This window comes from Garra rufa, chromosome 23, assembly GCF_049309525.1.
Source record: "Garra rufa chromosome 23, GarRuf1.0, whole genome shotgun sequence".
Classification (NCBI taxonomy): Eukaryota; Metazoa; Chordata; class Actinopteri; order Cypriniformes; family Cyprinidae; genus Garra; species Garra rufa.
The window spans coordinates 18,938,186-18,964,740 of NC_133383.1; the positions used below are offsets into that span (position 1 = coordinate 18,938,186).

Here is a 26,555-nt window from a genome sequence, read left to right on the forward strand (position 1 = left end):
TTCAGCATAATTTCACCATTCTTAAGTGTCAAATGATCCTCCAGAAATCATTCTAAATATGCTGGTTCCTATTCAAGGAAAAAAAGTGCAACTTAATATTTTTGTGGAAGCAGTAATATGTGACCCTGGACCACAAAACCAGTCATAAGGGTCAGTTTATTAAAACTGAGATTTACACATCAACTGAAAGTTGAATAAATAAGCTTTCCAGTGATGTATGTTTTGTTAGGATAGGACAATATGTGGTAAAGATACAACTATTTAAATATCTGAAATCTGAGGGTGCAAAAAAACCAAAATAATGAGAAAATCGCCTTTAAAGTTGTCCAAATGAAGTTCTTAGCGATGCATATTACTAATCAAAAAATACATTTTGATACATTTACCGTAGGAAATTCACAAATTATCTTCATGGAACATGATTATTACTTAACATTCGAATGATTTTTGGTACAAATATACCGGTGCTATTTAAGACTGCTTTTGTGGTCCATATGTCCTTGATTTGTGCTAAATAAACCCACAGTGTGTAATTTTAAAATCCCAACTCAATATACAACTATAAGTAAGCTATAATCAAAACTAAGAGTTTCCAAAAAGATGTTTTAATACAAATGTTCAAAACGTATGATGTATTCAAAACCAAAGTAACAAACAAAATTCAGTCATCACGCTTTAAGAAAAGATGAATTTGAGCCTCTTTTAAATGGTGGTCTAGAAAACAGACCAATAATATCACTGTTAAGTGCCCTGGACACACATTTTGTCGCACACTCAAATACACATTCAACTAGCACGCTATTTAGAAAATGTCTACTACTTCTACAGCAAGCTGCTTTGTGACCAGAATTACTCCAATCCTTTAGGACAGGCCAGAGAATGAATGTCCAATTCACTTAAGACTCAAAAGATGCTTTCTAGAAGGGCAAACATTATTTTGAGTCAAATATATAGATGGTGGTTTCACTGGCAACAGAATATGGAATTGCAATCTGTATTTTGATCTTTCAGTACATTATGTCCTTTGTTTTGAAAAATGGTACCCCGTGATTTGACGATTCATATATACCATATAAGTACAGTTTAGGTAAAACTATATCAAATTAGAATTTCTTTTGTTACCTTCATTCCAGATGTTTTCATAACTTGTGGTATTGGGATGTCAAACTGGAGGAGAAAATTCATGTTCGGTGTTTCGAGTGGACTGACTTTAAACTCAAATGGTCCCAGAACTAGTCCAACAGCTGTAAGTCATCTATCATTATACTGCTTTGCATGTTCTACAACCCAGAGTCCTGTAACATGAGGCTTAACCTTCACATGGGACAAAAAAACTCAATCTATGCATAGTCCTGTTAACATTTCTATTTGTCTATTTGTGCTGTCACAGTGCCTGTGTGCTCGAGCTGATGATGTCCATGAAGGTGGCTTCTATCTGATAGCACAGCTGTACATCAGGATCGGTTCCACCCAGCTCTTCCGCAGACCTCTTGCGTAGAGAGTATTTGGATTCTGACAGTGGTATTTCCTGTGGTTTCTCTCTCAGATACTGGAGCCCTAAACACAAGCACAGAGCACAGCACATTAGATCTAAATCTAGGACTACATGATTTGGCCACAAAATATTGTCATCATATCTTGATAAATACAGAGAAATGAACTGTGAGAAGATAACCTCATATTGCTGATGCTTGGATAAAAGATAAAAGAACAAAAAGGCACAGAACACTCTGGAACAGAAGCTTACATGCTCAACAGACAATGTGCAAAAACTATAAACTGGCAAAGAATGTCATGTGTTTGTCTGACAAAGTGTGCAGAAACGGTTACTCTAGAAAATTAATCTCAGATCTTTTTTAATTGACCCAAAAGTGAAGTGAGTGAAAACAAACCTAGTTAACTTTTGATTCATGGGGTACCTGAATTTGGTTCAGGCGGTTGTAATATAATAATAAAATATATAAAAGTTTTAATATAATTAATATTTAAATGCAATTTTACTCTAACAAGTATTAATATTATTATAATTCATATATTCTGAATTAAACAACTGAAGGAAGGCCTTTGAGCTTCAATATGTAGTTTCAATATGTGCTTCAATATATTTCAAATGTCTACATCTTTTTTTAACCACATTTTTGCATTACTGACACGGTATTTTCCTATTTAATACAGTAAAGCTGCTGTAAGACAATCTGTATTGTTAAAAGCGCTATATAAATCAAGTTGACTTGATTTGACATCATGGCTTGTGAATCATAATGTGAATCATGGCTTTTTGTTGTTTAATAATCACATAAGACCATATACAGTACACATTTACATATAGTCCACAAGAGAAAATAATAGTTAAATTTATTAAAAAAAATAATAATTACCCGTTCAAAAATTCACATACGCTTGATTCTTAATACTGTGTTGTTACCTGAATGATCCACAGCTTTTTTTTTTTTTTTTAGTGATAGTTGTTCATGAGTCCCTTGTTTGTCCTGAACAGTTAAACTGCCCGCTGTTCTTTAGAAAAATTCTTCAGGTCCCACAAATTATTTGTTTTTATAGCATTTCTGTGTATTTGAACCTTTCCAATAATGACTGTAAGATTTTGAGATGCATCTTTTGACATTGAGGAAAACTGAGGGACTCATATGTAACTATTACAGAAGGTTCAAACGCTCACTGATGCTTCAGGAAGAAAAATAATGCATTAAGAACCAGGAGTGAAAACTTTTGAACAGTTTTCATTTAGTACTGCCCTGCAGAAGCTACAGAAGATACTTGGATGTTTCCTAGAAGACAAAATAAGTGAAATTTACCCTGATCTTCAAATTCAAAAAGTATTATAACAGTATTAAGAAGCAATCCCATGTAAATTATTAAGGTCAGTACTAAATAAAAAAAAATTACACGCATTTTGTATAATCCCTCTTATTTTGGTAAAATAATTTACATTTTGCAGATCCTGCAAGGTGTATGTAAACTTTTGACCTCCACTGTATATATATTTCTGGTCCTACAATCTGATTGGCTGAAAGTAGTATGATATTCTAATAATATCAGAACTCCAACCGACTCACAATTTGTATCAAAATTAGCGTCAATGTTTTCAGAAATGTGAGCTTCAAGGCATCAGCGGCCGTTCAACGCTCATAAACCCACCAAAAGCAGCCTTACTTCGGCCAGATCTACTGGAATTTGCAGCTGTATCTGATGTCTCTATAGTGGTTAAACATTAGATATAATTTGTTTTGGATAAATCTAATAAGCAGTCTTTAGTCTCATTAATCTCTTATTTGTTCCAGAGCAAATAGTTTTGGCTGAGGGCAAAATCTCATCACGTTCCTGGCTTTTAACTCTTCAGCTCTTAAGACTTTTTTAACCTGAAAAAATCTCGCCCTGCCCCTATCCTACACAATAGTCATTGATCGTTACAAAATTAAGTCAAATAAGACAAGAATACACTCACTGGCAATGAGAGGGTCAATATCTCTAGCCTTGGTGGTCACATCAGCAGCGGACACCTGTCCCACCTGAATCAGCAGGGACATGACCTCATCAAAGAGTGGGGGAAAAGCCTTACAGAACGAAACCAGGCATGACAGCGTCGGCATAAAAAATGCAAAGCGCTTGGCACGGGTCAACACTGTGAAAGATAGCAAAAATTAGTTACTTAATTGAAAATATTACAGAATCACATGCAGTCTTTGGTTGTTTTTGAGAACAGATGCACTAGATATTAGCAGAACGATTAACGGAAGATAACTTAAACGATCCAATACAAAATCTCACAGGAACTGCAGGATTTAACAGTACTCAAGACTTCATTCAATAAAACAATAAATGGATGGCTGATGCATAATTTATAAACACTGCAGATGAAGGTTCGTCATTGACAGTACAAAGTGGCCAGCAGAGGGCAGTGTGCACAAAGATAATGGGACAAGTTTGCACACATTGGTTTTTATTACAAAAAAAGTCAAGGTAATGGTCTAATATCTTCAATTATCAATGTTATTTTTAGACACTCTTTAATAAAATGCCAACCCTAATAAATGAATAAGAACAGAGACCAAGGTAAAGAGAAAATGGAAGAAAGAGATAAAGCAACAGATGAAAGAGTTATTTCTACCTGTGAGGAGTGTACCCATCACACTAATGGCAAGACGTGCCACACTGAGGGATTTGGGCAGGGCGTACTGGGTGCACAGATGGGACAACAGCTGTATGGCGAAGATCTGTGCCAGACAAAACAAAACTGCCATTAGCATCAAGCCCAGAGGTCAAGCCTGAGGGCTCACCATGTGTCTGTGATTCGACTGGCATAATATGTGCTCTTAATACTTCAACTTATAGCTGTACAGCTCAAAATTATGTTGTAGTAACATTGTTTTATTAACCATAAAGGGTTCAGGAGTGATTTTATTCAGTGTAAATGCAGAATTCCAGAATTTGGGAGTGGCAACTATCAATTTAGTACTGACTCATAATAAGGGCTTTCGCACCAGAGGAACTTTTTCATAGTTCCTAGAACTATTGGTTGAAATTCAAGCTTCTAAGGCAGTGGTCTCAAACTCAATTCCTGAAGGGCCACAGCTCCACACATTTTCGCTCCAACCCTAATCAAACACACCTGATCAAGATAATCAAGGTCTTTAGGATTACTAGAAACTCCAAGAAGGTGTGAGTTGGAGCTGGTTGGAGCTAAACTCTGCAGAGCTGCGGCCCTCCAGGAGTTGAGTTTGAGACCTCTGTTCTAAGGAGTGTTCGCACTGCAAAAACTAGGAACGTATTTAGTTCTAGGAACTCTGTTTGGGGGAACTAAATTAGCTCCTACTTCAGAGTAGGGAACTACCAGTGACATAAGAGTATGCGGCCAAACACATAAGAATCACCAACATTTTTAAAAAGCCATGCAAAAATATTATCTTCTGAGTTCCCGCTGCTGGTTTAAATGCAATCAGGAAAAGGGCCAGAGGGGGGAAATTGGTTCTCTAGGAACCACCCTGCTGGATAGTTCCTAGAACTAAGTTCTTAGAACTACATGGTGCGAAAGCCCCTAATATGGATGGACAAACTGATAGTTACTTACCTGTTTCTCCAGCTGTGGCTGAGCGAGGAGTTCTGGGATAAAGTCTAGACAGATGTGCATAGAAGGAATTCCTGCCACCGTCAGAGGGAGCAAAGCCTGAGGATAACCCTGAAGAAACATTTAAAGAACGTTCAGAACTCAATTAGAGCTTTAGAACACAATTAGAGATTTCTCTGAACTTGTTTTCTTCACCTGAAACTAATTCACATAAAGATAATAGTTGTTTTATTCTTTAAAACTTACTTCAAGTTGACTTTATTTTAAAATTGTTCAAAATGAAAATGCCCCATTTAATTTCTTAATACATGTTCCTGCTATATTTGTTAACTATTTACTGGTGCACATAATTGAAAAAAAGAAGCCTTCATAGTGTCACAAAATGTTATACTGTCGTTGAAAAGTTTGGAGTTGGGAACATTTTTTATGTTTTTGAAATAATTATCTTATGCTCACCCAGGCTGCATTTATCAAATGTCAAATGTGCAGTAAAAACAGAAATAGTGTGAAATACTACAATTTAAAAGAACTGCTTTTTAAAATTCATTTTAAAATGTAATTAATTCATGTGATGCCAAAGCTGAATTTTCAGCATAATTTCTGCAGTCTTCAGTGTCAAATGATCCTTCAGAAATCATTCTACATATGCTGATTTTCTGCTCAGGAAACAGCATAGCTTAATATTTTTGTGGAAACTGTGATGTGTGTTTTCAGGATTCATTAAACATCATTAAAACCGTAATAGTGTGAAATATTGCAATAAAACATTTATTTTTTATTTATTTTAAAATGTAATTAATTCCTGTGATGGTAAAGCTGAATCGTCAGCATCATCTCTTTAGTCTTTAGTGTCAAACGATCTTTTAGAAATCATTCTAAAAATGCAGATTTTCTGCTTAAGAAACAGCGCCGCTTAATATTTTTGTGGAAACTGTAATATGTGACCCTGGACCACAAAACCAGTCAGTCAATTTTTTGAAACTGTAATTTATACATCAATTGAAAGCTAAAAAATAAGCTTTCCATTGATGCATGGTTTGTTACAATAGGACAATATTTGAGATACAACTATTTGAAAATCTGGAATCTGAGAGTGCAAAAAAAGTCTAAATATTGAGAAAATCAAATTTAAAGCTGTCCAAGTGAAGTTCTTTGCAATGCATATTACAAATTTAAAATTAAGCTTTGTTATATTTACGGTAGGAAATTTACTAAATATCCTCATGGAACATGATTTTTGGCATAAAAGAAAAATCGATAATTTTAACCCATACAATGTATTTTTTCTTTAAAAAATATATTAGTGACTAACCAACCCTCCCCTCCAACCACCTGTCATACAGAGACCACTTGTCACCAATTAATCTAATCAATTCCCATTGGATAAAATTTAATTCCGCCCCACATTTTTCCCACTGAATATCCTGTTTCACTCTGAAATAAATGTCATAAATGTTAAATCACTGATAATTTTGTATGCATGTATAAAGCATGTATCATAACGGTGATGACTACAGTAACAGAGACTTCATTACCTGAAAGTGTACTAGTTTGGCAATGTTGGGGTCTGCGATGAACATTTGGTGCAGCAAGCAGCAGATGAGACACTGCACCTCCCTCAGGTCACTGAGCAGCCCGCCCTCTGCTTCGCGCTCCCCCTGGGCCCCCCGCCCAGCCCCCGCGTCGCCCACCTGCTTCCGCATGGGAATACCTGGAGCAGACTGAACGCTCCTCAACAGGCTGTCTGCTCCTCCACCTCCTCCCAGCTGCAGCTCCTCCTGAGGGGATGGCAAACACACCTCCAGCAAGATCTGTACCGCTGCACTGTCCTGAAGGTGGACAAAAACAACACAAATATGCCAAATTCAAAATGATGATTCAGAGATCAGTATTAGAGATGTGTATGTGCATGTGTCTACCTGAGCAGCCAGCAGAGCATTCTTCAGCTCCTCTCTGGTGACCTCAGGGGTGTCAGGTTGGCCACTGATCCCAAGGTTTGATACGGTCTGAGCTTGTCGCTCAAATTCAGCCGTCTCTTTCAAGTGGGCGTTCAAGTAGGCCTTAGATGCCAGCAAGTACCCGTTTAGCATGTGAAGAGTGATGTCCATCAGTGGAGGACACCTTCATTAGAACAAACACACACATTCCTTCAGTAAGAGTACGATACATCATAATATAATTAGTGCGGTCAAAATTAGCGTGTTAACGCAAACAATTAACTTTCCCAGTTTAAAAGTGTTTAAAATATTTAAGTTAAAGGATAACTGTTGCCAAAATGCAACCTGGGCTGTTTTTATTTTTTACTGTAAACGAGACAAACTTATATCTAAAAGCATAATTATGACAAAGGAGCCGTTTTTGAGATTGACCGTGATTTAGTTTTGTGGTCAATGGCCGGTGAATGGGAGTACTAGGGGCATACATTTGAGCGCATCAAAATCGATATTTTTACAACACTAAGGCGGCTCGACACACCATGACACTTTGCTCGAAGTATCGCCTGGGTCTCTGCACATGAACTCGAGCATTGAAAATATTGTTTGTGTACACAGAGTTTACTAAAAAGAAAGGTTTTGAACAACTCACTTTCACTGTTTGGGTTTCCGCTCGCGGCCGTCTTGCCAGTCTAGAGGTGTCGATCTCCGAATGAGAATGAATGGACTCCATAGGACAAAATATTAGGCTTATATGAGGCTCTTTTTACAACTAGAAGTTGTAACAAAACAACTTGCGACAAAACAACGAATTAGCCGTGCATTTATATGGAAATATGCTTTAGGAGCTATCCATCCTCGCACTCGGAGATCGACACCTCTTGACTGGCAAGACGGCCGCGAGAGCAGAAACTCAAACAGTGAAAGTGAGTTGTTCAAAACCTTTCTTTTTAGTAAACTCTGTGTACACGAACAATGTTCTCAATGCTCGAGTTCATGTGTAGAGACCCAGATGATACTTCGAGCAAAGTGTCATGGTGTGTCGAGCCTTCTTAGTGTTGTAAAAATATTGATTTTTAATGCGCTCAAATGTATGCCCCTAGTACTCCCATTCACCGGTCACTGACCACAAAACTAAATCACGGTCAATCTCAAAAACGGCTCGTTTGTCGTAATTATGCTTTTAGATATAAGTTTGTCTCGTTTACAGTAAAAAAAACAGCACAGGTTGCTTTTTGGCAACAGTTATCCTTTAACATAGGGTGGGAGCTAGGGATGGCCACCCCTGCTGATTCTGTGTCTTTTTTCTTGACAAGAATTGCATTTATTTAGACACAGAAGATCTTTGCAACCACATCAAATGGGAGACTTTCCAGATGCGCTCAATAACTTTTGCAGCTTTAAGGATTCATCTATATTTAATTTAGAATTTAGTGTTTGATAACTTTATTCAATTTTTGTACATTTCCTACTTGCTGAAGTGTACAGGTAAATAATGGGTTTTTGACTATTTTTAATTCACTTAAATTAGAAGTTGTTTTATTTAAAAAGTCTAATAAATGTTAAAATTGATAGCTCTCAATTATACTGTAATGTTGAAAGGCTATAGACAACGGTTAAATATTAGGAAAAAAAATCCTAGAGACATCAGTAGTATTTGTATCAGTGATACTCGCCTTTAGTCATAAAAAAGATGCCATTAAACAAATATTACAAATATACTGTCTTTATGTTGTTTCTACATTAATTGGAAGATTTAATGTGAAATATTGCAATATAAAAGTATATTTAAAAACTTTAATGTTAGGTGGGATTAATTGCGATTAATCATGATTAATTTTAGAAAAAATGTGCTATTAATTATTATTTTTTCTGATTAATCACATCCAAAATAAAAGTTTTTGTGTACAAAATATCTGTGTACTGTGTATATTTATTATGTATTTATAAATACACACGCATGTATATAAGAAAAATATGTTATGTTTATATATTACATTTATATATTAATAAATAATTATAAATTGTATGAATATAAATATATACATGTAAATATTTTTAAAATATGTACTGTATGTGTGTGTCTTTATATATACATAATAAATATACACAGTACAAACATATATATTACGTACACAATTTATGGTAATTTTTTTTGTACGTGATTAATTGATTAATCGTAGCCCAGCACTAAATATAATATAATATACAATTTTAAAGTTTGGGGTCAGTAATATACAGTTGCAATCGAAATTATTCAACCCCCTTGACATGCAAGACATTTTGTTCCAGATAATTTGTTTTTCTAAAAACAAATCTACAAAGGCATTAGGACACTATTAGATAAAGTATTTTAATACACATTTGAGTAATTCTGAGAACATAAATTGATCAAATCAAATTGGCTCAAAGGTTCATGTTCAAAATTATTCAACCCCCAAAAGTAAAATTTGGTGCAGAATCTTTTATTATTTAAAACCACGAATAAACGCTGTTTGAAAGTGTTTAGAAACGTTGATCACCTCTCTACTGCAATCTTGGACCATTCCTCGGATGAAAAAACTTTTAGATCACAGATAATCTTTAGTTTTCACTTTGCCACTGCTTTCTTCAAATTCAACCAAATATTTTCAATGAAAATTAAATCTGGAGACTGAACAGGCCACTCAAGAACATTCTGTGACTGATCCCTGAACCAAGCAGAAGTAGATTTGGATGTTTACTTTGGGATGATTGTCCTGCAGGCAAGTCCATTTATCATCATCTTCGGTCTTTGTACCAAAAGGCCGAAGCTGTGGCCTAATGGTTACAGAGTCGGACTTGTAACCCAAAGGTTGCGGGTTCGAGTCTCAGGTCCGGCAGGGATTGTAGGTGGGGGGAGTGAATGTACAGCACTCTCTCCACCCTCAATACCATGACTGAGGTGAGACCCTTGAGCAAGGCACCGAACCCCCAACTGCTCCCCGGGCGCCGCAGCAATGGCTGCCCACTGCTCCGGGTGTGTGTTCACGGTGTGTGTGTGTGTTCACTACTGTGTGTGTGCACTTGGATGGGTTAAATGCAGAGCACAAATTCCTAGTCTGGGTCACCATACTTGGCCTCACGTCATCTCCTTTCCCTTTCCTTCCTTTCCAAAGGCATCACAATTCTTGGCAAAATGGCCTGATACTTCGAAGAATCCATGGTTTCCTTCATACGGTCATGTTTTCCACTTCATGCTACAGTAAAACAACCCCATAATTGGATCAGCTCACCTCCATGCTTGACCATGGAGATAGTGTTCTTCTGCTCATTAGTTTTCCCTTTTTTGCACCAGACATACCGCTGAACTATACGTTCAAAAAGTTCTAGTTTGGCCACATCACTCCATAAAACATTCTTCCAGAACTCCACAGGTCTATCCAAATAAATTTTAGCATATTCAAGCTGACCTTTTTGTTCTTCTTGATCAAGAATGGTATTCGCCAAGATGCCCCAACATGAAGGCCATGCCTGTCTTATGTTCATCTTCTACTCTGGAATTAAATATTTTTCCTCCTTTCGTCTGGTCATCTCGCAAGTCTTTGGCTGTACATTGCAGGTTTTTCTCAGTTGCTCTGATCAAAAATTTTATGAAATTGTGCATTTTTGGTTCAACACCCTCAAAGGTTTTCTGGTACAACACACTTTAAACTAAGGAATAAGGCTTTTAATGTCTTAGAAATCTTCACGTAGCCCTAGACTTTCTAATACAATAAAACTATTTCTTCTCTATAGCTTTTGTGAAAGCTCTGTTGACTTTACCATATTTGCTACTCAACTTCAGCACATGCATGGGATAAATGTATAGATGTGTAACATCTCAAGCTGATTCAGTTTTTTTTTAATAGTTTCTAAAGGCTTAATTGTGTTTTAGGACAATTTTGTTCCCTACCACAAAAATAAATGACTTAAAACGGCAATGTTGAATAGGGGTTGAATAATTATGACAGCTGTGTTACTAAAAAAAATCCTAGAACTCAAACACATTACATTACATATTGACATTGTCACTTATAATATGCCAGTACACTGTTGTAGATGCAATTTTTATAAAGTCCTGAAACTTCAGACAAGCTTTTATTTGTAAAGTACTGCAATGTCTGGGGGGTTGAATAATTTTGATTGCAACTGTATATATTTTTTAAATATTTTATTCAGCTACAAAAACATTTATTCTAAACTTTTTAAAATTTATTTCAAATAAATTCTGTTATTTCAAACAGCAACATTTTTTACAATATTGTTTTTACGGTATTTATGATCATATAAAAGTTTTAATTAGAGATGCACCGATCTGGATTTTGGGGGCCGATCACCGATCACCGATCACCAAAAGCAGTATCTGCCGATCCCGATATTACCGATCACAGCGTCAAATCCATAAATTCTTCAATATTGTTGTCTCATGTACAAACATTGACATTGTATTATTAGTATAAAAAGTAGGAAATGAGAAAGTATCATGAATTGACCAGTTTTATTGCAGGCTGAGGCAAATTTCAATATTGAACACTCTCAAGACTCTCATAGACAACTTGGACTCAGCTTACATAGAGTAAGTGTTGCTTACTATCTTAAACTGTCTTTTGGCAGTAATTATGTACAACACAACATTTCACTCTTTTAGAGCTGACACAATTTGTAAACTATGAACCTTAGTTTTTCTGTGGAAAAAGTTAAATCTAATAAAAGAGTTAAATCTTAAAATAAAAAAATGATTATGTGCAAAACACACATGTGCACCATAATAAACATTTAACTCTCAGGAGGCTCTTTCTTAAAATCACAATTTAGAGTTTAGCAACAAGCTTTTTGTGGAAAAATAAAATAAATATGCCATACATATGCATATACACATACATATACATATACAGGGTGCAATTTGTGAAAAAAAAAAAAAACAGAGGGGGGGATGCTTTTAGAAACTTTTTTTTCTCTCTCCATAGGGAGAGGTTGACCAAACTGTTACTGTAATCTGTTAACAACGCGCATTATACCCGTCTTTTTAGGCAAGAACCAGATAATGAGTGTCAGGTCATGGATTTTTTTTAATATGACAGAAGCTGCTGTATTATGTGATCACAATTTAATAAAAACATTGTATTAATAGTAATGGTTTAATTTCAAACAACGAATACATTTTATAGAGAAGGTGAGCAAAGTATCAACGGAGCTTTTTGGAAACTCAGAATCAGTAAACCACTGCGTCGCAAAAAGATTCACTGTTTTGAAGCGCTCCAATCGGATCGCGAATCATTTGATTCAGTACGTTCAACTTCAAAGCGCGTATGGCGAATCATTTGATTTAGACGACTTTAAAGCGCGTATTGCAAATAATTTGATTTAGATCGGGACGTAGGAGCGGCTTCGCGGGACGTTTTATCCCCACCGTGGATAAAAATAATTCAGCAGAGGCAGGGATGCATAGACCAGAGGGGAGGAAATCCCCTCACCGGCGACGTCATCTTCAGTGTTAATGCGTTGTAGAGACAAAAAGTACTTCTATACTCTTTGGTAGAGACAGCCACGCCCATTAGGAGACCCTAGTCTGAGAAGTGGGAATGCGTGCTCTGGCGGCTGTTTGTTGTTGTAAACGTCATCTGATCGGCCTGCTCTGATCTATTTTGAGAACTCCGATCAAAACCGATAGCGCCCCTATCGGTCGATTGCGATCGGATGCCGATCGATCGGTGCATCTCTAGTTTTAATGCGTATAAGAGACTTCTTTCAAAAACATAAAAAAAAAATTATTGGTCACAATTTAGTTTGGGGGTTAGTTCTAGTTATGCATGGCTTTTGCCTCAATAAACTCCTAATTTGCTGCTTATTAATAATTAATAAAGGTAGTTTAAATATAAAGTAGGGATCTAAAATATGGTTATTCAGAATAAGGCATTAATATGCGCTTTATAAGAACTAATACACAGCAAATATGCTAGTAATGTGTATTTTAATAAGAAACTAAATTATAGTGAGAATTGGTCCCTAAACTAAAGTGTTAACAAAAAATCTTACCAGCCCCAAACTTTTAAACTGTAGTGTAATATTTTAAATACTTTATTTCCTATTTTTATTTTTTATTTTTTACAAATTATATTAACCACATAACAATTAGCATGAATTATAGTATTTCTTTAGGGTCTTATCAGGTATTTCTAAGCAGGTAATACCTGAAGACTCCCGAGTCGCAGCGCAGGACGATGAGAGGATCCACCATCAGATCATTCTGAGTGTATCTCTGTTGTCGCAGGAGCTTTACTGAAGGCTGCAGTGCATTTACTGTCATCACCCACAGCCTGACAGAGAAAAGGGACTTAGTACGAGTGCTGAAGTGCAAGATTTCCTTCCATTTTTACTATAGTATGAAAACACAGAGGAAGTCTTACTTGCGTGGCATGACTGTATTAAGTACCATCCAGAGTTTGTTAACAGTCTGTAAGACCCTGCGAGACATGCCGTCCTCTAAGAGCAACCCCATGCTGGCAGTCAGAGTCTCTGCGTATGGGATCAGGTCTCCCGCAGAGAGCAGCGTCAGGTGCTCCAGGATACGCAGCAGTCGGGGCCCGCCGGTGAGAACATTCTGGAAAGCTAAGGAAAAAAAAAAGGAAATAATTGCTTATATTAAATATCTGACTATATTTAATTCAAAGACTTCAGACGACAATATATTTGTTTGCTATATTTCCATTTCATTAAATATAGCATAAGCCTGTCACCTTCTGTGAATACAAGAGTCCTGTGGAGAAAAAGGCCTGTCAGAGCAGCGATGTATGAATACAGAAACACCTTCAGGCTCATTACTCCGTAGGTGCAAAACTGAGTCATGCACATGAAAGGTCAGACTACAACAACAAACTATTCATATCATGGACCATAATAAACACTTGTGATCTCCTCCAGTGCCAAAGGGCCTTATGAGTCTCAATGTAGAGTTCAGTGGTTTGGTTTACTGTAGTGTGAAAACTGCTTGAGAAATACATTGTACAGCCGAGATGTGCTAATTGCTTTTGTAGAATCCACCTGAGTGACAGCTTTTCTATTTTTATCCATGATGGCTGTAAATTTTAGACATACATTGCCGTTCCAAAAGTTTGGGATCAGTAAGATTTTTAATGTTTTTTTTTTAATGTTTAAAGTTTGTTCTGCTGATTAAGGCTGCATTTATTTGATCAACAAATTAAAAAAAATGTATTTAAAAAGTAAAATAAGTGTTTTCTATGTGAATATATTTTAAAATGTAATTTAATTCTGTGATGCAAAGCTGAATTTTCAGCATCATTACTCCAGTCTTAAGTGTCACATGATTTTTCAGAAATCATTCTAATATGCTATATCAATGTTAAAAACAGTTGTGCTGCTTAATGTTTTATTCAGGATTCTTTAATAAATAAAATACCATTTAAAAGTTTGTGGTCAGTACATTTTTATTCTTTTTTTTAAAGAAATGAATACTTTTATTCAGCAAGGATGTGTTAAATTGATAAAAAAGTGACAGCAAAGACTTACATTGTTAGAAATTATTTATATTTTAAATAAATGCTGTTCTTCTAAACGTTTCATTCAAAGAATGCTAAAAAAAAAAAAGAATCAAAGGTTCCAAAAAAATTCTAAGCAGCACAACCGTTTCCAACATTGATGATAAAAGTAATAAATCAGTATATTAGAATGATTTCTGAAGTGTGTGACACTGATGTGACACTGAAGACTGGAGTAATGGCTGATGAATATTCAGCTTTTCATTGCAGGAATAAATTATATTTTAAAATCCATTAAAATAGAAAACCATTATTTTAAACTGTAATGATATTTCACAATATTACTTTCTGTATTTTGATCAAGTAAATGCAGCCTTGACAAGCACAAGAGAATTCTTTAATAAACATTTAAATTCTTACTGATTTTCATATTTTGACTTTTTGACGATATAACCAAAACTGACTTTTGATATATTCCCTTTTCTTCACTTTTATTCCTATTAATATTCTTTACTGTGTTTTTTTTAATACATTAAAACGATTTAAATCATTTTATATTTAAGTAAAATTTTGAAAATTAAGTAAACGGCAAAAAATCTTTAATGCACTCTGTTACATCAGAAATAAGATTTCCACATTTCGCCCCTTAACTAAATGGGAGATTTGGAGTTTGAATGAGTTTCTTGTACCCTCTTGTAGCTGTGTCTGTGAGTATTTGCAGGATGAGGATGTCAACAACATCTTCCTCAGTAAAGGCAGAGTACCAGTCACTTCCTCTTCACCGATCCAGTCCTCCACCATGCACAGGTGAGGATAGTTTGTGGCCAGTAGACGCAGAAGAGCAGAATGTAGGCCTGAAAAAATGAAATAAAATAAAGTAAAAAAAATAATAATAATAATGAGAAGTTTACCTCCAGAACAAAAAATTACAGATAATCTCAGATAATGTCAGGAATGTTCTCCATATAGTGGACTCCTATGGTGCCCATGAGTTTGAACTACCAAAATGCAGTTTAAATGCAGCTTCAAAGGACCCAAAATGATCCCAGCCAAGGAAAAAGGGTTTTATCTAGCGAAACATCGGTTAATTTAAAAAAAAAAGAAAAGAAAGAAAGACATGAACATTTTGGATGACAAGGGGGTGATTAAATTATCTGTACATTTTTGTTCTGGAAATTAACTTCTCCTTTAAGTACAAAACCAAATGTATCTTTTTTTGATATTCATTTTATTTTATTTAGCATAACAGAACTATAACATTTCACTGTTTGCAAGTATACAACCTGTAAATCAATGCACATAAAGAACTGCATCTAGTGATGCAACTAAATATGGCTGTATTATCACATATTTTAAAACTACTCCGTTGAATAGAAGTGCAAAAGAGGGTTAATAGGTGTCCTTTACCTCCTAGCTCCTGCTGCAGTCCTTGGGCCTGGCGGATGAGGTGTTTAATGGGAATCTGGTCCATGAGGGCAGGAGAGTAGGATTTTGGTTTCTTCTGCATAAGTGCTGGGAGGAGAGAGAACGCATGGTTATCAGGCTGTTTGTTAAAAATAGGCCTCTGTGGTGCAGCTCATGTACAGGTGATTTTTCATTGTATTCCAGTTCATTAGCACAGCCAAAGGGCATCATTACTCTAGAATGATAGAGGAGAAGAGAGGGAGAGAGAGATTAAATAAGCACAGCACTCTGGGAAGAGCTGTGTGCATAAACAGTAGAGAGTAACCGCTCTAATAACCGATGAGAGGCTTCCAAAGCAAAGTCAAACTGCAGGTGATTGGTGTAAGTTTGAAGCAATTTAATATGCAGAGGAGAGCGCAGGAAGCTAAGCTGTATCGCTCTCATCCTAATATTATAACAGTACTCTGGGTGGCAAGACAGGAACTTACATAAGCGAGCATACACCAGATTAACTGCAGATAAAATGATTAAGTCCTGTTGTGCAGAGACTAGCATTTAATAATTGAAGTGTTTAAAATTAAACAAAAGAAAAAGGCTGTAAGAAAACACAAAAACACAAAACAATAGAAAATTTAACTAGTGCTGTCAAAATTAGTGTGTTAACACAGGCATTTAATTTTTCCAGTTTAACGGCATTAAAATGAATTAACGCAGGGGCCAGGCTTGGGTTAGCCACCCCACACAACCGCTCGAAGCACACACACTTCAACTGAATGCACAAATACAGCAGTGCACGTTTTTAGTCTGTTTCATTTCATATTAATGCACAAAAGAAACTGAGAGCTGATCCGTGTCATGTTCAGCAGAGGCAGCTCTTAAAGTAATAGCAGCCAAATAACCAGAGGTGGACAGTATTTGTATTTGATCAGTGTGAAAACTTTTACTTCACTGCATTCCAAAGCATAATATCATACTTTTTATTGCATTATATTTCATAAATAAAAGCTGTTTTTTTTTACCCTTAATACTTAAGAACATTAAAAATGTAGTACTTTCTTGTACTCAAGTAAATCTTTTAATTACTTTCACTTGAGTAAAAGTAAGAAAGTACTAGATTTCTAATGTAATTATGTATTGAACTACCCTGGAAATCCAGAGGTCTCGCGAGAGCACAATTTGAATTGCCTCTGCAAGACACTCTGGCATCGAGCAATGATCCACATTACTGCATTACGTAAGCAGTTCTGGGAACCAATCAAATCGGTGTATCTGATATAGGCGGGTCAGAGGAGAGCTAAACTGATGACGACAGCGCTCCGACGTCCGGAATCATTTAGTAAACAGATGAGCACATGTTTGAAACGGCTTTGGCCGCTACAATGAACGAGTTAGACTTGGCTTTTCATATAAAAGAGGAACAGAAAACCACGCTCGAATCGTCCCTTTGCAAGAAGGACTTTTTTGCTGTTTTGCCGACTGGATACGGCAAGAGTTTAATCCATCAGTTAGCTCCACTGGTAGCTAAGCATGTGGGGCTTAGTGAAAACTTACATTATCCAATTGCGTGCAGTGAGAGTTTCAAATGCACGCTTGGTGCCGCCCCTCGAGTTAGACCCTTTTCATTGCTCGATGCCAGACCCTTAATCTTAATAGATTAGGGTCTGGATTTTTCCAGGCTAGTATTGAACTGTATATAATATAAAATGTAGTGCAGTAAAAAAAATACAATATTATGTTTTGGAATGTTGTGAAGTAAAGTTTTCTAAAGAAAACACTCTGATAAAGTACAAACACTTACAAAACTTTCAAAGCAGAGTAAAAATACTTCACTACTGTCCGCCTCTGTAAATAACCTGATAAACCAGCTGCTGTGATGTCTATTAATCAAAGAAATAAAAAAAAGAGGAAATCAATAACTTTTGTAGCTTTAAAAGATCTGTCTATATTAAGTTGTATTTAGTGTTTGATTTTCCATTCCATTTCTGTATATTTCCTACTTGCTGAAGGGCACAGGTCTAATAAATATAAAATAAATATAAAAATTGATAGTTCTCAATTATACTGTAATGTTGAATGGCTATAGTCAATGGTTAAATATTAGGAAAAATGTCTAAGTAATATTGGTATCAGTGATACTCAGAAAAATGTTTAACAAATATTAAAAATATACTGTCTTTATGTTGTTTCAACATTAATTTGAAGACTGTATGTGAAATAATTTTTAGGTGGGATTATTCGTGATTAATTTCAGAAAAAAATGTGCGATTAATTAGTTAATTTGTTTAGTTGATTGACAGCACAACTTTCAACTTTTGAAACTGGAATTTGAATAGAATGGATTGATTGGAATGAGTGAATTCTAATTCTAATTTAAGGAAATGTAAAACAGGGAATAATATTCAACAATATTCAATTAACATTCAAGTCTTCTTCCATCCTTGTCCAACAAAATGAAATGAAATTTATTAAATACATTACAATATAAATAAATTAGGTAAAAGTAAATAAAATTGTATGATAAATAAAGTAAAAAAAAATTGCATATAAAATCAAAAGTTAATTTAATATAAGGTGGGATTTCAAATATCTATGTTTAATATACTGACCCAACGACTTTGTATTAGCGAGCAGAGCTTCCTCGTACGACAGGATGTAATAGAGAATGAGCAACTGGGTGGTGATGGTGTACTGAGAACGGACTTTCCCTCCATCTCCCTGAAAGAGACAGAAAGATTAGAGGGGGAGATGAAGAGACGTCAAACTGAGGTTAAATGCAACAGTACAGAAATAAATGGCTTTGATCTAAATCGGACAGAATTGGAGCTATATAGTGTCAAAGTTTCAAAGAAGCTTCACATGAATAAACATGAAAATAAAACAGTGTTCATGTAAAATTCATCAATTATGAAACAAATTAAATTTGAGTTATAAAGCAGCAGAAGATAATAATGTTTCAATTCAGTTCAGTCAAGGTAATGCACAGTTTATTCACTTTGAAATGAGTATAATTTTTCTATAAACAGCTCTAAATAAGACAACAGTGTAATTATTAAGCTTAAGTCGGTTCAAAGTTGATTCAATTTAGTTCAAAAACAGGTGTAGATGTTGCAAAATTAGTTTCTTTTTTCAGCTCAGTTCAGTTCAAATTTTGCTCTCATCCAATAGTGTCAGTGCAATTAAATTGATATTACTTTTTTATCATCTGTTTTAAAGTGCCTTCTGATTGATATAAATATATCAGTCTTCTAAAATCGGAATATTTGGCTTGTGCATACCGCAATATCCAGATGACGATGATCTAAAAATAACCTTCAATAATATCTATGCCACTGATTCGAGTAGTTCAATTTTTTCTACTGCAGGGCAGTCATTTATCACAGTTATTTTTTTCTGTTTTGAGATTTTGCATTCATCATGATCAAAAAGATGCTTAAGCTCCACCCACCCCTGCCAAGCCTTGGAAAATATTAAGGATCTCCTGCTCTGTGATTGGCTGATTGGTGGCCTCAGGGTTGGTCTTGGAAGCAGGGGTCAGGATGGAGTTAATGTAAACATCAATTAACGGAAGCAGCTGAGTGTGGAGTGGAGTAGTCGTCTCACACAGCTGTCTGAAAATCCAGTCCTAAGAAAAAAAAGGAGGAAAAAAATCCAAAGAAAGGAAAAGAGTAAGACACTCAGAGATCATTCAGAATAAGTGAATTATCCAATCATCTACCTCTGGCACTTTGGTGATTAAATCATCTTTCCAGCTGAGCAGATCAATAGCTATAACATGGCTTACTGACTCCAGAGGAGGCAGATTCCAGTCTTTAAGGCTGACGATGTAATTGTGAGGAAACATTCTGATCAGCCGGCCGATGCACTACCACATTCAAAAACCACATCCTTAATTAAATCAATGGAGTGTCTTTCCATGAGTCAGGAGAGGAGCCAGCCAGTCAAACAGATAATAGAACCCAATGGATTCAAGTCGATACTAGCGCTGAACAGAGTCAACAGAGTAATGTAGTGTAGTTACTGAGGAGCGAGTTTTAACAGAACAGAAGAGGAAAAACAAAACCATGTAGGAAAGAAAACAGAACTGTATAGTGCTGGGAGATATACCGGTTCAAACCAGAATTACAGAATTACAGTAGACAGCGTCATGAATGAACCCTGTTAACTGCATACGCTTCTCACGAATGGTTTGAGAACTTTAAGAACTATTAATAACAAACAACTAATTCTTTAACTGGGCAAATAACTCAACTGTATACAGCCGTTAACAGAAGAATGAATAATGCAAAGAGAAGAAAATACTCTAGCAGGCAGATCAAAATAACTGTTCACGATGCACAAAACATAGAAAGAAAATTCTAAATACTGAATTGGGGTGAAAGGTTTATACGAATCTATCATAAAGATTTTACAGTTTACAGCAGTAACCAATGAGACGCAGTATTGCTGCTGTTCCATAAGCGCCACCTGCTGTTAAAAAGTGAAAGTGAATTGTTTTTGTTTTGTTCAGCATAATTTTACAAAGTTAAGGTAAGACCATTCTGTTTTTGCTTCATATTTCAAAATTATACAATCTAATTTACATAAACTACCAGTCAAATGTTTTTGGACACTACGATTTTAATGTTTTTTTAAAGAAGTCTCTTCTGCTCACCTAGCCTGCATTTTTTGATCCAAAGTACAGCAAAAACAAATATTTGAAATATTTTTCTTATTTGAATTAACCGTTTTATATTTGAATATATTTTAAAATGTAATGTATTCCTGTGATTTCAAAGCTGAATTTTTAACATCATTACTCCAGTAACATGATCCTTCAGAAATCATTCTAATATTCTCATTTGCTGCTCAAAAAACATTTATTATTATTATTATTATGTTGAAATAGAAAGATAAATAGAAATTGATGAATAGAACGTTCAGAAGAACAGCATTTATCTACAGTGGAAATTGCCTGTAACATTATAAATGTCTTTATTAACACTTTTGATCAATTTAAAGCATTCGTGCTCAATAAAAGTATTCATTTCTATATTTTCTTTCTTCCTGAAGTGACACTGAAGTACTGATGCAGTAAATTTAGCTTTGATCACAGGAATAACTTACATTTTTAAATATATTAAAATAGAAAGCAGCTATTTTAAATAGTAAAATATTTCACAATATTACTGCTTTTGCTGTATTTTGGATCAAATAAATGCAGGCTTGGTGAGCAGAAAGAGGCTTCTTTAAAAATGTGTTTTGGACTACAAATATTGTCCTATCCTTACAAAACACACATCAATAGAAAGCTTATTTATTAAAGAAATTGACCCTTATGACTAGTTTTCTGGTCCATGGTCACATATTTTGTAAAGAGAGGCATAATAGGTGCCCTTTAAGTCATTCAGTGCTGCCCCTGGAAGTTTGCTTTCAAAGAGCAGCACAGAAACAAAAAGAATAGAATCAAATTAAATCATAAAGTAACAGAGAATGCAAGAAAATAGTTTGGAACACAGCACCAGAGTGCAAAAAACATAGCAGATGAAAAAAAGAATACAACACAACAGAACAGAAACAGCACAGTCAGAAGAATATCCTTAGGGTTACCTTTATGGACACTTTGTGTTTGGTGAAGGCTCTGCTCCTCAGGAGCTGGTATATGCAGTGGATGGGGAGGAATCCTGTGATGTTGGCACTGAGGTTATTAGTAACGGCCACTCGCACGGCATGTGCCGTGACCACCTGTGACAACACAAAAATCCACTTATCACTATATCCATCTTGATGCCATAATTGTGCAGCTACATTTACATTTAAGATATTCAGCAGATGTCTTATCCATAATGACAAAACGTGCTATGTTTCCATTCGTCAGACCGCCATGTTCAACAGATGGCAAGCACACAGTTCTCAAAGTTATCTGCTAGGACAGGATATCTATAATAGTGCACGTAATAATATGACAAGCTGTTAGTAATTAAGATGTTTGCTCTGGTGCCTAGACAGTTCTTGCAATATGTCAAATAGATTGCACAAACTCAGAGGCACACAATTATTTTCACAAAAACACTGTTCTTATTAGAAGAGGCTAACGACTGTATTTCATTAAAACACCATCGATCCACTGTAAGTAAAGAGGCACCTGTTCTGTGAAGATTTCCTGAGTGAAAATGGTCTTCATTTTGCTCAGCGAACTGGGTTTGATAGCAATCTGTGGAAGGATGAGGAGTTTAATTCAGCAAAATATGCTTTTTTCATAACTCTGTGCAAGATTTAAAAACTTTGACAAATGTCAACAAAATATTACATTTTTTAATGCCAAAAGTGACTCATTCTGGCTAAACAAACCCTCCATGAGTCATCTATCTGTACCACATAAATAAAGCACGACTCAGCTAAGGGCAATTACATATTACACAGCCGTACTTTAGCCTTCTCTGGGATGTGCACGTTCCTAGACACTAACAATCAATAAATCCACCAATTAACACCCTCTCTTCTGTGACTTTTACAGTGCAAGCCAAGTATAATGGATGTTTACACCTAGAGGACTAATTCTGGAATTTAACCCATGTTGGCATTTAAGCCCCAAAGTAAACAGGACTAAGTACCCCCTTTGTTTGGCTCTAAATTTGACTTGTTTGTATAAAAAGACAAGCAAAAACCCAATACCTCTAGAGTGAACTACTGATGGATAGACTGACCTACTGCTGTAGGCACTAGCATTAAATGATTTTGTCTAACCAAAAACTAATTATCTTAATTATAAAGCATGTTTGCTCATTATAAGTGAAAATCAAATGTTCAGAATTTGCAAAGTGGCTGTCTAGTTAAATCCAGCTAAAATCCCTATTAAGGTGGGTTTGTTTGAATTATGTGCTTCACAGATGTACTTTATGATTTCAATTCCAGTCTGTTTGTCCTCACACAACTTTGGTAAAAAATTACAGCGTGTATTAGCTACTTTGTCATCGGCTATCTTCAGGGTCCTCTGTGAAATTAAACCCACCGGGACAGAAACATCTGCGATTGTGGAATGTATTTTTAACGCTCATTTATTTATACACTCATTACTGTATACTAAAAGGACAACTCTCACTAAATGCACTACCTAGTGCACATTCATTATAGTATTCCCTAATCATATACATTATTGTTAAAAAGTTTAGGGATAGTATGAAACATGCAGAAATCTAGAAAGGACACATTGAATTGTTTTTAAGTGACCAAAAAGACATTATATTTCACATAAATGCTGTTCTTTTCAACTTTCAATTAATCAAAGAATCCTAAATGAAATCACCATTTTTAAATGATTTCTGAAGAATGTAAAAATTCAGATTTAAATCTGAAGATGATGTAATAAGCACACATCCATAAACTTTAGGCAGGTGTATTTTTGAATAGAGGGTTTGTACTTATGTCACAATTTGGTCAGTTACCCGGATGCGTAGCCATATTGGCGATACTCGGATGTAAACAACAGCATGGATTGCATGGTTAATGTACTACTGAATATGTTGTTCTGCTAATTTATGTTGTCTAAACCACGGAAAAAATGTGTGGAAGCTGTTAAATCATATAAGGAAGGACTTAGTAAGCAGGAAAGGACACAATATTTAATATTATATATAAACTAAAGTTAATAAGAGGTAAAGATACATACAAGCAGTATTAATTAAGATATTAGTTTAATATTTCACCTATCTGACCGGAAATAATAAGAACAAACACAAATGTTGTCAAGATTATTGCTGTGGAAATCCTGGTTCAGTTTGGCCAACCACAAATGCCTTTTGTTCCTCACACAGTTTTTAGCACTCTTCTACTTCATTTGTTATATCGTTTGACAGTCTACAGTACTCCAAATGTTTTTCCTAGTCTGAATTAGTACAGCCCAAAACATGACAATAAATGACAATTTTCAGCAGACACATTCAGCAAAATATGCAAGTTTTATTCGGTTCAGTGTCATTGTTTTACATTCAGTGCCACCAATATGGCCGACTGATCGCGCATTGTGAAAACACAATTTTTTTTGTGATTTGGTAGTTTACTTTTTTCCCCCTGCGTTTTCGTTTATTGGATGATTGGGTAATTAGTTGACTAATCATGTCAGGTGTCATGGATCAAGTTGATAAAAAATTTTACTCTTTTGAGCACTTGTGAAAATTTAGCTTTGCCATCATAGGAATAAATTACATTTTAAAATATATTAAAGGAATCGTTAAACCAAAAATTCTGTCATTAATTACTCACCCTCTTGTCGTTCTAAACCCGTAAGATCTTCGTTCATCTTTGGAACACCAATTAAGATCTTTTTGATGAAATCTGAGAGCTTTCTGACCCCTCATAGATGGTCAAGGCATGTTCACGTAGCTTCACAACCAAACTAAGGTTTTATGGGTTTGGAACGACATGAGGGTGAGTAATAAATACATTTCTGTCATGACAACTCTCGGAAGATGTTAGCATGATAATGGAAATGACAATGTTAATGTTTTTGGTCTTGGCAGAATAGATCTACTATGCTGCTGCTGCTGTTGGTTATTGCTGTAGTTGTAGATTATTGCTGCTGCTGCTGCAGGCAAGTACAGAAACTTGCTGCCAAAGCATATGGCGATACAGTGCTGTGAGTATTTAAGACATACTGCTGCTGCACAAGAAGCATATAAAACAACCCCTAGCAGATATATACAGGTGGAGCTGGGGAAGATGAAGGGTTTCAGAGGAACTCAAGTGAATGTTGACAAGCCATTTAAAGGTTACGGTGCAAACTCATTGGCTGCGTACGCGACATGAACCAATCAGCTTGTGCCAAGTCATGGAAGGCTGTGAATATCATCAGTTACGTTAACAACCCATCAGCTTGCGCCATTTAGAGTTTCATGAAAGAACTTGGCATTTAATTTTTGGTTTAACTATCCCTTTTAAATAAAAAATATATATATTACTAATTTTAATTGTAATAACATTTCACAATATTACTATTTTCACTGAATATTTGATCAAATAAATACAACCTTGGTAAGCATAAGAAACCTTACTATACCTACTATACTAATATAATTAATCACATATATAAGTCCAGTTTATTTCAGTGGGTTTTGTGGCACATGTATATACACCAAAAACTTTTGTGACATTCACATTCACTATTCCCCCCAAGAATAGTGCTAAAGTGACTTTATTATTGTGTTTATAGGCTGCTAATGCTGACCAACTGATTGTTTAAACTCACCTTCATCCCAAGGGTGGAGCAAACCAGCTCGATGATGGCACTAAGCTGGTTGCTATGGAAATACATGGCAACCAGTAATAGCATCTCTCCAAAAGAGGCAGAGACACCGGCGGCACTGGAAAGAATTAGAGAAGGGAGAAGAAGAGGAGGAGGAGAGGAAGATTGAGAAGCAAAATAGAGGGAATAATGGGAAAATGCATTAAAAGAGTCCATATTTATACATCTTTTATACAGAACAAACTGATACCAAACACATACCAACCCCCAGGGTTACAGTGGGCTTCACATATATGATAACACTAAGCGCAAACATGCACTGCTGTACATCAATGGACATTTATCTGCAAATTTATAGAGTGTGGATAAGCGCTCCAATCACAGTGGGTCACGAGGAGCACAAGCTACGGTAGAGATGACTTATAACCCATTAGCTGCTTATTAGTTATTAAATTGAAAAGGCTTGTCACTGCCTAACCTCTGCATAACCCCATCTGTTTTCCTTTTGTCATTGTGCTCTTCCCCTCCCTCTTCCCTCTAAAATTAAGTATTATATTGAAAACTGAGCACATTTTACTACAAATGTTTTGTGCTTGCACAACACATTTTATTTTGTCCCTGTTTACTAACAAAGTGGCCTTTAAGCACAAAAAGAGAAAAAAAAAAGGCCTGATGGTAAAATGCATACAGCCCATGTCTAGAACAGAAGTGGGTCTGAATGCTCCAGATCGGGCAGACCTCAGAGGACTAGTAATTGCAGACATAAAGAATGTGAAAATAAATCAAAGCTTAATTCCAAATACTTCTCTTTGAAATAAAACTAATTGGATTAAAGGATAAACAGACGTTTGGTACATGAGCAGAACAATTTTGTTTCCTGTAAACTCCTCCAGAAGATTTCCTTCTCGCCGATCATAAAATAACTGGCATTTTTAGTATGTTGTAAAATGCATTTATTGGTTGTTATGGGTTTGAAGGGCTTGTTTATCCAAGCCTTCTGTACCTCTCAAAATACTCCTCCTCTTTTATCATCCAGCTGAGCCACATTACCATCAGTTGCTCCTGTTCTGGAGTACTGCAGAGAGAAGAAACAACAGCACTGAAGACGCATCTGGGTTTTACTTCGGACTTTGAGTAAATTAAACTACTGAAGATGAGTTTAACTGAATTGAGCTTTGTATCGAACATAACTGAGTGACAGAACATTAAAATGCTGATCTTGACATTTTAATGAAAATACAAAGTACTTATATTTAAGGAGGTCATGTCATGCAAAATAATTACTTTCTCAGAATTGCAATTTTATATCTCACAATTGTGACTTTTTTTTACAGAATTGTGAGATATAAACTCGCAACTGTGAGTTATAAAGTCAGAATTGCGAGATATTAACTCAATTCTGAGAGATAAAGTCAGAATTG

At 35.5% G+C, this 26,555-nt stretch overlaps 1 protein-coding gene across 1 annotated transcript in view; it reads right to left on the reverse strand.

The window, feature by feature from the left end:
- Positions 1-251: 251 nt before the first annotated feature.
- The window catches only part of ints2 (integrator complex subunit 2), a 36,812-nt gene continuing 10,508 nt past the window's right edge, over positions 252-26,555 (reverse strand). The window contains exons 10-25 of the mRNA XM_073829573.1: positions 26,138-26,209; positions 25,138-25,252; positions 22,039-22,107; positions 21,504-21,638; positions 19,363-19,539; positions 18,524-18,632; positions 15,921-16,025; positions 15,203-15,367; positions 13,425-13,626; positions 13,209-13,334; positions 7,003-7,204; positions 6,619-6,912; positions 5,087-5,194; positions 4,127-4,232; positions 3,464-3,640; positions 252-1,557 (exon numbers count right to left, since the gene is read on the reverse strand). Coding sequence (XP_073685674.1) covers positions 1,385-1,557; positions 3,464-3,640; positions 4,127-4,232; positions 5,087-5,194; positions 6,619-6,912; positions 7,003-7,204; positions 13,209-13,334; positions 13,425-13,626; positions 15,203-15,367; positions 15,921-16,025; positions 18,524-18,632; positions 19,363-19,539; positions 21,504-21,638; positions 22,039-22,107; positions 25,138-25,252; positions 26,138-26,209 — 2,335 coding nt within the window. The 3' untranslated portion in view covers positions 252-1,384. The remainder of the gene's footprint in view (positions 1,558-3,463; positions 3,641-4,126; positions 4,233-5,086; positions 5,195-6,618; positions 6,913-7,002; positions 7,205-13,208; positions 13,335-13,424; positions 13,627-15,202; positions 15,368-15,920; positions 16,026-18,523; positions 18,633-19,362; positions 19,540-21,503; positions 21,639-22,038; positions 22,108-25,137; positions 25,253-26,137; positions 26,210-26,555) is intronic.